General features: G+C 45.9%; 1 protein-coding gene across 1 annotated transcript; it reads left to right on the top strand.

Annotated features, from left to right (window-relative positions):
• The first annotated feature begins 48 nt into the window (after nt 1-48).
• BRAT1 (BRCA1 associated ATM activator 1) lies at nt 49-8,086 on the top strand. The gene is made up of 13 exons (XM_083872268.1): nt 49-190; nt 521-675; nt 1,392-1,539; nt 2,383-2,767; nt 2,855-2,974; nt 3,426-3,517; nt 3,767-3,885; nt 4,383-4,569; nt 4,701-4,774; nt 5,374-5,476; nt 5,752-5,850; nt 6,836-7,014; nt 7,190-8,086. The coding sequence occupies exons 1-13, from the start codon at nt 64-66 to the stop codon at nt 7,913-7,915; spliced, it is 2,514 nt and encodes an 837-aa protein (XP_083728394.1). The 5' UTR covers nt 49-63; the 3' UTR covers nt 7,916-8,086.
• The last annotated feature ends 3,795 nt before the right edge of the window (nt 8,087-11,881 follow it).

Below are 11,881 nucleotides of genomic sequence, written 5' to 3'. Positions count from 1 at the left end.
GGTGCCCCCGGCATGTGCGATCCCCAGTCCCGGTTCGTGGCCCGGGCCCGCCGCCGCTTCGCCATGACCCGCGAGTGCGCGGTGCTGCTGCCCGGTGTCTGCGCCGCCCTGGCCGACCCGCGGCAGCCCGGCCTCGACGACACCTGCCTGGAGAAGCTGCTGGACTGGTTCCGCAGCCTGACGTGGTTCGGTGAGTGCCGGGGCTGCCAGGGGCTGGTCCGAGGGAGGTCCATCAGAGAATCGCAGAACAGTTCGGGTTGGAAGGACCTCTGGGGATCAGCCAGTGCAACCCCCTGCCAGGCCGGGTCACCTGGCGCGGGCGACACGGGAACAGGGGTCCAGGTGGGATTTGAGCGTCTCCACGACTGTCTGAGGTGCTGTGACACCTGAAAGTGCTGTGGGTGAACGCGAAGTCATCAGTTCTAACAATTGACAGGGCTTACCTCAGCTCAGGGAAGCGCTTTAATGAGACAGGACAATCCTGGCAGTGACCTGCTGTTTTCTGGCCTCTCCTGGGCAGATCCGACGGTGGAGCTGGTGCAGGACAACCCGTGTCTGACAGAGCTCATCACCTCGGTGCTGGCCCTGCAGGACCCCAGCCCCAGCATCCTGTCCTTCACCCTGCAGCTTGCTGGGATCCTCGCCTCCTCCGAGAGCCGCTTCCAGCACCTGCAGGTGAGCCCCTCACCAGGTACCTGCTGCTGTGGGTCTGTGCCCTCCTTCTGCAGGGACAACCCCTAAAATGTGTGTGTTCTGCTTAGTAAAGTTATGGCTTACATGGAGCAACTCAGCAAAAGTGACAACAAAGTCCTGCAGTCACATTCCTGTTCAGTTCTCATGTAAAGCTGCTTCTCACTTGTCTCACCACAGTAGGAGGGTGAATGCTGATGTGTTGTGCTCCCCATTTTTAGTTCAAAAGAGTGTATGGGGTGACACTGCTTCACAGCAGTCACTGCACAGTACTGTATCCATCCCAGGACAGATCCTGGACATTTAAACTGCACTAACAGATGTCATTTTTCCTCTGTAGTAGGTTGACAGGAAGTTTTTGATCCCCTGCAAAAATGAGGGCTGTGCTTTCTGCAACAGGATACATTTTAGTACAAAACCCAAAAGACTCCATTCAGGGCAAAGATGTGTATAAACAGGTGTATAAAGCAGTTTAATGGAGCTGATACACGTAAGTTGTCCCTTGATACCTGAAAACAAAGCAGTTTTGCTTTTGAACACTCTAGTTTGTCCATATGTTGCGTTTAAGCGTGAGATTCTGAAAATCACCTGTTTTAGTGATACTTGTAGCAACAGGAGGTTTCACCGCAGTACTGATACTCTTGACTGGGCCATATCAGCCCCTTTGCTCACTGTTTACTCCGTGTTGTGCCCTCTCTCAGCAGGAGAAGCTGCTGGGGAGGCTCTTTGGCCGGGAGGGGCCCCGGGGCGGCGTGGCGTGGGAGGAGGCGTCGGTGCGCAGCGCCTGGGTGAAGGGTGTGCACAGCATGGTGCACCACCAGCCTGCCCTGCTCTTCCTCTGCTCCTCGGGTGAGTGTCTGCTGCTGGGACTGCCAGCTCCCCACATCTGCTGTGTCCCTGCCCTTCCAGGCTCTTGGCTCACATGTCAAATGAGGGAGATGGGAGTCTTTGCTTATTTAAGGTCAAAATAAGCCTTTTGTCAAAAGCACCGAAAGTTGAAAGATGTTGGTTGAGTTAGCTGAGTGTTAAGTTAACTTTTGTTAAGGTAGTTATGCGTTTGGTTTTTTTCTCCAAACACTGAAGGTGGTGCTCTTTTTAGAGGGGAAAGAATCTTATAAAATTGCCCTTATAAAATTAAGAGTTATCTGTGTTCTTACTTGTAACTCCTACTAAAGGATACATTTCAGCATGATTTTATGCAGAAAAGCTAAGCAGAGGCTCATTTATCTCCTTGTGCTTGCACACATTTGCAATCCCGTTGTTGTTATGCAGGTATGTCAATTCTGCTGTTAACACCTACTTTAGTTCCTGTGTACAGAGGGCCCTAAAAGCCTGGATTGGTATTAAAACACAGCAGTGCTGCTGTCCATGTGATGGAAAAGTGGTACTGATCCTGCTGTTCATGTTTTTCCTACTGATTATGTCCATAAATACACATCGAGTGTGCTGTCAACTCTCCTAATGTTACTGATGTTATATTGAAGTCTGATCCTGAGTTATTAAACCCCTGAGGATCTGCAAACAATTCTGTTTTCTTCTTCTGTTTGCTTGTTCTTAAGGACTGGCTGACTTTGAGTAGAGACTACAAAGTATAACAAAACCCCACTATCACCATTTAAAGCTGTGTGGTACCTGAATTAAAGTCATAAATGGTTGTTTGTTCCTCCAGTGACTTGTTCTGTTTTCCCACAGGAGGCATGGATGTGATCTTCACTCTGCAAGGGGATCCCAGCCTGTTTGTGGCTTCAGCTGCCAGCCAGCTCCTGGTGCACATGCTCACCTTCTCCCTGGAGTCTGAAACATCTAAAGCTCTCAGTACAAAGGACTATGACTGGCCAGCTTGTGCACAGATGATTGTAAGGCACATACAGGAGTCACTTCAGTCCAGCTCTGCCTCTCACATGGAGCAGTCACTGAAGCTGTTGAGCAGTTTGTTTGGCAGTTGTTTTGGCAGTTGTTATGCTGCATGGACAGAAGTCCTTTGGTTGGACATAGCAAAGCAAATTGAATCCTTTCTGCTGGAGGAGGCTGTTCCAGCACAGCCCCTGCTGGCCAGTCTTTTGCTGAACGTGGCACGGTAAAGATCTGGCACCTTGGAGCCTGTGCTGAGATAGATCTGTTTGCCACCATGGGATAGGCTACACTTACACTTCTCTCTTCTCAGATCCCCTGTGTTTTGTGGCACTGAAGGCAGCTTTTGGGCACTAGTAACTTCTGCTCTGGAACACTTGACCCCAGTACAAGCAGGTCCTCTGGCAGTGGGACTTTTGAAGCTCTGCAAATGGTAGGACTGCATGCAATGAAATTTCTGCACTTTGCACATGTTTCCGCTCCATAATTCCCCTTTAGGTAGCAAAAAAGCAGCAGGAAATAATCAGATGAATACAGCACATACAGATATTGATTTACAGGCTAAGTAACACTCTTGTCCTAAAATAGAAGTACATTTTTGTTGACAAGATATGCCTCTCTCCCAGCCTCCTTACACAGGATCCTACTCTCTATTTGCATAGCTTGATAAAGCTGCTTCTAAATTCCAGAGCCATTTCTCCTTTTCAGTTAGCAAAGGGACCTTGGAAGAAGGCTCAGATTGTGATATGCTTTTGTTGCTCTGTCATTGCTGGCTTGTTTAAAAGCCTGTATGAAAATCATTGTCCTGCTCAGCATTTGGGGGCAGGTATTTGGGAAGGAGTTGAAGTTTACTTGTGTTGGTAACTGCTGTTTCCTCCTTGAAGCCCACAAGATGTCAGGATTCAGGCACTGACTGTTCTGCTTCAGCCAATGGACTGTATTTTGAGAGCAGCCTCCCAGCCTCTGGAATGTGCAGGTACAGTTGTGACAGAAAAGTTAAGAGGCCAGTCTGCTTGCCAGTATTTTAAGTGCCTGGTGCAGACAAAACTGGAGGAAAAAGTCTAGGAGAAGTCAAGGACAGTAGCAGTGTTTGTGGTAAATCCTACTGCCAGTTGTATTTGAAGGGATATTCATCTACATCACCTGAATATCTTGGTTAACTTTAAAAATGTCATCCTTTTCCATTCATTGATGACCTGAGCTCTTCCCTTCTTTGGTCCTCTAGGTTTGCTGGATGAGTCTGTCAGTGATCCTGGCACTGTTGAAAGTCTCCTGTCCTCCAAGACAACTTGTGCTGGTCTCCTGTGTCAGACCCTTGCCCACCTGGAGAAGCTGCTGTCTCTGGTAACATTGAGAGAGGGAAAAAAAAGAGCCTGGGAATCAAACTGGTCTTTTAAAGACAGTGTTAAGATGGTTGAAGACTTTTGCAGTAGAGAATGTGCAGAATGTGGAGAGGAGTTGGCAGTGAGGGTTTCCATAGTTTAAGGAAATTTAGCACGGTAGGCTCTAAATAGGAAAACAGAGCAATACTGAGACTTTTAAAGAGGGATTTAAGTTTTAGATTTGTCTTGATGAGCTTTGTTACCATACCTTACTTGTATTGCAACTATTGATCCTGAGAAGAAACACAAATTGAACTGCTTTCCCAAGCAGTGAGAAGAATCTCCTTCCATCTGTGCAACAGTTCTTGCAAGAGAGGAGGATAATTTATTTGTAGTTATTGACATTGTGGTACTTTAAGAACCCACTAGAAGTTGCAATTTTTGCTGCCTTCTGACCAAAAATTGCTCTATACTTGAGACTATTGCAGGAAACTCTTTTATTTTCCTTCTCACCCTTAGAAACATTTAAGAGTAGATTTACCCTGTGTGTCTTTGCTGCGCTCTCTCATGACAATATTACAATTCTGCAATGGCTTCCTGAGCCCAACTTCTCCTCTGGGAAGCACAATAAGCCGGAATTTGATCAATTGCTGCAGAGTGCAAAAGTCGGCTCTTGATGTCCTTGCGGCACTCTCAGAGGAAAAAGGTGAGTTAATCTTTGCTTTCTTATCCAAAACGATTTTACAATTACAATGCTGTGTCTTTTTGTATTTCAGCAGGGGTTTGGCTGCTCGGTCTCTCAGTGTTGGTCCTTTGGGTTTGTTTTCTCTGTTTCAGACTGTGACACACTCATAGGAAGCCTATTTGATGTCCTTCTGGCATATCTGCAGAGTCCAAACACCAGCCCTACTGTGAGTATAGAATTAGGGAGGGATCCAAGTCTCTTAGCTTGCCCCAGTGAGGTGTAATTCTGAGAAAGAGTCTGTCTGCAGTCATTTCTTAGCACACTTTGTGTTAGAATATGTGGGACACTTGTCTTGTCCTGGGTGGCATGTAGAAAATAGCTAAAATTGTAATGAGCAAGTGGCTGACCAGTACATGGAGAGTTCTTGAGGAGACAGGAACCATCATGTCTGAGAGTAGCACTGACATACTCAACTTGACATGGTCATGAAGTATTGAATTCTTTTTATTAAAGGGATTTTCTTTTTATTAAGGAGATTTGGTTTTTTGCTGTGTTTTGTTGGAATGATTCCGATGGCAGCTGCAAATCCAAAGCTGGAGGTACTAGGGCTTTGTAATACTAAGCTGAACACAGGGATTTTCTAGGTGTTTTTTAGAAATTATATTCAAGCACAATTTATTTGTGGCTGGCTTCTTAGTAAGGAGGCACATGCGCTTGTTTACTCTGAGAATTTCTCTGTAAGTTTAAGGCTAAAATGGATTTACAGGCATAAAGGCAACACTGCCTCTTCCTGTAATAAAGTCTATCTGCTTTACATTGCTTCAGGTTCTAAAGAAAACCTTTCAAGCTACATCCAAGTGGTTGGTGCACGTTCAAGAACTGTCCTGCTCCAACAGTCAGTGGCAACAAACTGAGAAGATTTTGGAAGGTAACAAAGCTGTTCCGGCTGGGACAAACAGCAGCTGGTGGCACACATGAAATCTACTCCTGCCTACCATTCCTGCTCAAAGCACTGGATTCACTTGTTCACAGTTATGTTGGATTTAAGTTTAGCTGCCCAAATAGTGCTTTGCAGAACTCTGGGAGAAGCACACAGCAGCAGCAAAAGGGATTGATGAAATGATGCAGAGGTTGTACAGGGAGTGTGTCAGTACGGCTTGGTGCTTTTCATGTCCGTTCAGGTTTGTCACTTGCCTTTCACAGATGTGTTTGTGGTGCTGCAGAAACGTTTGTGCAGTCCTTGCTGGGAAGTAAGAGATTCTTCCCTGGAGTTCCTCACTGCCATGGTTAAGTGCTTGAGAGGTAGGTGCAAAGATTTACCAGTTTATATTTCAAGAGTATTTCTTTTAATGCTGTGAGTCAGTCAGGCTGGTGAAGCATGTCCTGATCTGTAACTGGAGGGCTGAGAAAAGAAGGAAGTGTCAAGATTTTTACTCTTAGATCATGATCAAAATCTGACAAAAGTATTAATAAACTTACCCTGCTTTTTCTGTTGAACTCAGATTGCTGTACCTGCCTCAATGGCAGTTTTGGTGAGTTAAACTGAGGGGTGTTGAGACATGTCTGTCAAGGCAGGTGACAGTGCTTATGGCAGAAAATACTTTCTGCTTTTCAGTTTGCTCTGCACTGGAGTCTGGTTTCTTTCAGCAGGCTGGGGGCTGGGCTTTAGGAGGCTAAAAGCCTAGACCTGCTTTATATGCTTGGGATTAATTACTGATGTTCTACTTTACTGATAGCTCAGGCTTTGCAGCAGGTAGCACTGAGGCAATGCTGATTTTCCTACAGAACTCTGTGATGTTGGAAGGGAGGGAAAAGTTGTCAGCTGCTGTTGTCCCCAGGTCACAGCAGTATCCAGCGTGCTCAGCTGCATTAGCACTTTAGCCTGCAGCCCCTCTCAGTGCTGCAGTTACTTTTGTTTTCTCTGCCATATGCCTGACAACAGGAAAGGAAGACTATTTTTTCCTCCTTTAAGCAAAGGCATAAATTTGATGAGGCTGACTGGAACCATGTCCCCACTTGCCCGCAAAGTTTTTTCTTGCTGCTAAAACAACTCTAAATGCAATTTTCCAAGTTCCAGTGTTTGTCAGGGCTTGACAAAAAGCTGCTGGGAGAGAGGGAGCCTGACAGAGAACATCTACCTGGTCCCTGCAGCAGCTCCTCTCCCTGGCAGCTCTCCCTGCAGGCAGTGACCATCCTTGTCTGAGGCAAAGGACTGTTTGCATTGGAGACAGCTTCATGTTCGGAGGGAATAAAGTCTCACTCCTTTGGATTGCTGTCTTGTTTACAGGCCAGAAGGAGTTCAGGCAGTGGCTCCTGTCCTCAGAGGTGCTGAGGCTCACAGAAAACCTGCTGGAGGACCCCGAGAGCTACGTGCGAGCCAGCGCTGTGACTGCGGTGGGACACCTGGCCCTCATCACTTGCTTTGCTCCAGAGTCACCTCTCACAGGCAATCAATATAACAAAGAGGTAGGATAACCTTTTCTGCATGAGCAGAATTACCCACCAGTTTACTGCTGTACTGCTTATAGCTTTCTTCACAAGTTATCTGCTCATTCAGGCATGACAAGACTTTTCACCTCTGCTGTTCTTGTTTCTTTGTGTGTTCCTCACTGTGTTTTCTCTTTTGTCTTTTTGCATCTAGAACATTGTAGCAAAGCTTCAGGAAATCTTGTCAACAGACTCAGAGGGCTTTCCTCGGAGGGCTGTGATCAGCATCTTTACCAAGTGGCTGAGAGAAGGCTGCACAGGTCAGCTGGAAGATACAGAGCAGTTTGTCTCTAGAGTCATCCAGACTGTGGAGCGGGACCTAGACTGGGAAGTCAGACTTGGCGGTTTGGAGCTGGTTGAAGTTTTCTGTAGTCAGACCATTTGCCAGCTGTCCCAATGTCCCTATGCTCCTGTCTCCTCTGCAGTCACAAGCTCCACCCCTCAGAAGGAGCTGCTGCAGGTGTTCTGTCGAGCAAAGCTGTTTGGGTTCTTGTTTGGATCTCTGTGTGACTGTGACAAACCCGTGGGGCAGAGAGCCTGTGATGTGCTGGTTGGCTTGAGAGGTCATTTCTACCCCGTGAGTACTTTGGAGAATCCACAAGAGGTTGAAGATTCACCTGCAGGACGTGGCATTGCCTGGTTACAGAGGACACTGAGACAGGGCTCTCTGGCTCAGAACTTCCCCAGGGATGGTGGTGGTGGGGTGGATTTCCAGAATCCAGAGAGCATGATGTTAGCTTTGGGAGCAATAGACTTACTAGAGCTGCATGATGAGCTGAATAAAAGTAGTGACCATGTGGAGGAAAGCCCTCAGTCCCTCTTACGGGACATCCTTGCTACTGTGGGGACCATAGAGGATAATGAAGTTGACTGTTACTGAGCACAGCTTTTGCTCTGAGGGAGCAGTGCTTAAATGCAGTTTTCTTCTGGAGGAGAAGGATGGTTTTGTTAGCTGTGAAAGGGTTAGAAAATCTTTGCTTTAATACTGATGAATTTTTTTGTTGTTGTTAAAAAGTGTCATTTCCAATAAACTTTGTTTCTTTTTCAAAGTAAAAAACATTAAGAATGGCACTTTTTCTTTTCTTGTAAGTTGTTGTCTTTTAAGAAAGAACCAGACCATGCCTGCATAAGGAAGCATTTTAAAAAAAGAAAAGAGTGACTGTTGTTGCAGGCTCCTTTTAGAGCCAGAGTAGCTAAAACTGATGGAGACTGGTTTTAAGGGACACTTGTTTTGACCTTTCTGTATTTATTCTAAAGACAGAGCTCTCAGCTTCCCTTGTGCATTTTGAGGTCTAGAGCAGAAGGTGGCATTTAAGGAGTCAAAAACTGATCATCCTTAGCATTACAAATTTTCTCCTATAGATCACAGACTTGTTTGATCTCAGCAGTGACACCAACATGCTGACTTTGGTTTTAATTGAAGCCAGAAGCAAGTCCATTTTGCTGATTTTTTTTCCAAGTGCTCCTATTTTCCATTCTTGATGTACTCAAGTAGTTTCTAACTTTCGAGAGAAACTTACACTTAAAGCTTTTTCAAGATAAGTTTGATCTGTGATTAGCTTTGGTAACAATTAGAAACCAGCAGACATAGTATGAATGGTAACATGATTTTCTGAGAAAAATTTGCCAGTTTTTAAAAAGCTTGGGGGAAAGTTCAGTTTGCAACCTGCTCCAGTATCCTGCCATGTGCTAAGAAGCTTTCTGCAATCTAGAAAAAACCCCAAACAGAACAGTACCTTTAGCAGTAGATCAAACCTTGGTGGGTTCTTTTCCAGCACTGAGGTGTTACTGAGCATCCTTTACCCTCCTGCAGCCTGTGGAGAGGCAGGAACATGACACTGATTTTGGGGCAGTGGAGGCTGTAGCATCCTGAGCACTGAAAGGATTTGTACAAACTCCTCCCTGCAGCAATACAATGGACTGAAGTGTAGTTTGGATGTCTTGCTGCTGAGGCTGAAGGTTTGCTCTGTGCCTTTTGAGGAAAGCAGCACACTTGCCTATTGCTCTGTGCACAGCTGTATGTGTGACAAGCCCTTGGGTTTTGTACCAGCAGCTGTTTAGGAGAGAATAGCTCTGCTTCACACACACAATTCTACCTGAGCTGGGTCTGCACCTGGCAAAAGACAGAAGATACTAAAATCCAGGCCTTTTCCTGCCATTGCCTTCATTTCAGAAATGGAAATGGGTTAGTGAGAGAGCTGGGATTTGCTTTCAAAGAAGTGTGGGGTGTTTGTGGAGTTCCAGCAGTCCTGCCTAGTGAAGGCACTGCAGTTCCAAAAGCAGCATTCTGTGCTGACAGCAGGTCAGCTGTGCTCCAGGAGAGGAGGCAGCAGGTTGCTGGGTGAACCCCTCCCTCCTGTTCAGCGCTGGAATTCTTGTCATTTCAGGGCTGTGTGCAGTTTAGGAGACTCCAAGGAGTTATTCAGATATCAGCAGATTGAAAAAGTGAATTGTTAAAGAAGGAAAATTCACTGCTTATTACCAAGGTCTTTCAACTCCCAGACCTATTAATTTTTCATGGAACTCTTTTTCTTTTTAATCAGCTGGGGTGAGGGTGACATTATGTTTGTAGCATTTGCCTAATTGCAGTCCAAAATCATGCTTATACCCTTGTGCACTAAAAACCAAATGTACAACAAGCTGGGGGGCTCCTTATCTTTAGAAGGGGTATTTAGGACTTGTTTCCTCTTTCATTAAAAACAGATCTCCACCTCCAGCAACTCTGTGACAGTGCTGACTCTGTATTTCTGCCCTGCCTGAGCTCCCTGCTTTGCCTTTTGTTTTCTCTGCTGCTCCAGTGACAGTGGAGTCCCACTGACACCCAGGTGCTGGCACTGCCATCCTGCCACTGATAGCTGGGAGAGGCAGGAAGGGTCATGGACATCTGGGCAGTGTGTGGAATAAATTCCCAGGCCTGGAGAGATTAAGAGAGATGAAAGAAAACTCAAAACTCCACAGTTCTTTCTACAGAAAACAAAGAGGTGGGATTTTTGAGCTGGAAATTTTAGCTACCAAGTTTATGAACACACACCAAGAGCTACTGCTGTGGATCATCTCTCCTGCTGGGATATCCTCTCTTGGATGCCCATCTTCACACACTTGAGGACCCATACAAGCCCTATCCCACCTGCTTACACTCACAACTTATTTTAAACCCACTTCCTACCCTCTCAGGCTTTTTCTGCACCTCCACAAGATCCTCATCCCAGGCACAGAGCTTCCTGCTGGGTTAAGAATTACTCTCTGTGCTAAGGCTTGCCAAGGAGCTGTGGTGATGCTGCAGCTGGGGAGAAGGTTTGGCTCCCAAGGAGACAGCCCTGAGCAGCCCTGGCTGCCCCCAGGTGTGCCCTGAGCATTCACTTCAGCAAGTGCCCTTGTTATTTAACCACTTCACAGTTCAACAACTGTTGTCCCTCTAGAAACTACCACCAGCTCACTCTGTCACACAGCACAGAGAAGGAGGGGGCTGCCTGGCCTGCTCTTATGGACATTATGGGATGGATTTTTCTGGAAACTCCAGTGTTCATCCCATCAGAGCTGTAGCAGTGTTTGGTTCCTGCAGGAGGCAGGCACCACTGAAAGTTTTTCCAACACCCACAGAGCTGGTTCTGGCAGAGGCTGTGGCCAGACATGGCCCTCAGTGCAAGAGCACAAGAGGCTCAGGACTGTCTTTTGTTTTTAAGTAGGCTGTGAATAGCCAGCAGGAGAAATACAGGTGGTATTGACAAAAAATATCACAGTTTAAAAAAATAAAAAGTATCTCTGGTGGCTGGTGCTGTGAAAGAAGAAAAATTCAAAGCTCATTTCAGCACTTTATCTGCACTGGGGCAATGTTAAGTTGTGTTGTCTGATCTGTACACAGGTAAGAATTTCCTAGAGTTGCTTTCAACACATTTCAACAAAGCTCTGAGGAAAGGATTTATTCTTTAACTGCTCAGCTTCAGACACCAGAGAGAATAAGCATCTTTGGCTCAGCCCTGTGCTAGCAATGGCTTTATGAAAGCTGCCAAAAGAATGGCTGGTAATTTTCTGGTTTAATACACTAGACATTTACAATACAAAGAATATTCTTTGCCTAATTACTCTAATTGCACAACTTAGTCAAAAATGGGCCATAAATGTCTAGGGCTGTTGCTTCAGCTTAGATATACGTGATCTGTGATTACAGATCAATTTGTGCACATCTATGCAATTCCTTCTGTCCTCCTCTGATAAAACTTGCTCTACCTTTCAATACATATTCATCAAGGCTTCTAAAAACCGGTGTGCATTAGAGAGGAACTCAAACGGCTTCACTGCAGAAGATCTCAGCCATTTACAATGGAAAAATATGCCAGTAGCAGCAGCTCTGTGATCTGTGTCATTTCCCCTCGGAGCAGTGAGGTTTGTCTTCTGCTGGGAAATAAAGCCCCACTTCAGCAGGGCCACACCTCAGCCTGTGTCAGCTGTGCTGCTCCAGAGGCAGAACAGCTCCTGCCTTTAACCTTGGAGCCAGCACAGGGCGGGATAGGATTGGAAGGAGCAGTGTGTTCATCTGGACAAGCAGAGCAGAGCTGAGGATGGGCAACTGTAAGGAAACACACCCTGGGGACTCTGCTAAATCCTCCCCGATGGAAGGAAGATGAGCAGCCCTCACCAAGGGTCCCTGCAGAGCTACAGGTGCAATTACACAACAGCTGCAGTTCAAGCAAAGTGAAATTAAAGAAAACAGTGTTTTCATCCGTGAGACCAATACTCACTCTCTGCTCAGAGCATATGAGCTGGAAGTGTTTATTTACAATAATTATTTTTATTAATGTTTATTAATTGTAATATGTTTATTACAATAATGCACAAAATAACAGGG

Source organism: Zosterops lateralis, assembly GCF_965231275.1.
Source record: "Zosterops lateralis genome assembly, chromosome: 15".
Lineage (NCBI taxonomy): Eukaryota > Metazoa > Chordata > Aves > Passeriformes > Zosteropidae > Zosterops > Zosterops lateralis.
Note: the sequence above shows the minus strand (reverse complement) of the source record. Positions and strands in the feature narration are given on the sequence as shown.

Bases quoted from the DNA above. Each gene is read 5' to 3' on its own strand.
- BRAT1 (XM_083872268.1), top strand. From the start codon at position 64: ATGACCCGCGAGTGCGCGGTGCTGCTGCCCGGTGTCTGCGCCGCCCTG. The intron at 4,570-4,700 runs GTGAGTTAATCT...TCTCTGTTTCAG, and splicing joins GGCACTCTCAGAGGAAAAAG to ACTGTGACACACTCATAGGA. The intron at 4,775-5,373 runs GTGAGTATAGAA...ACATTGCTTCAG, and splicing joins GTCCAAACACCAGCCCTACT to GTTCTAAAGAAAACCTTTCA.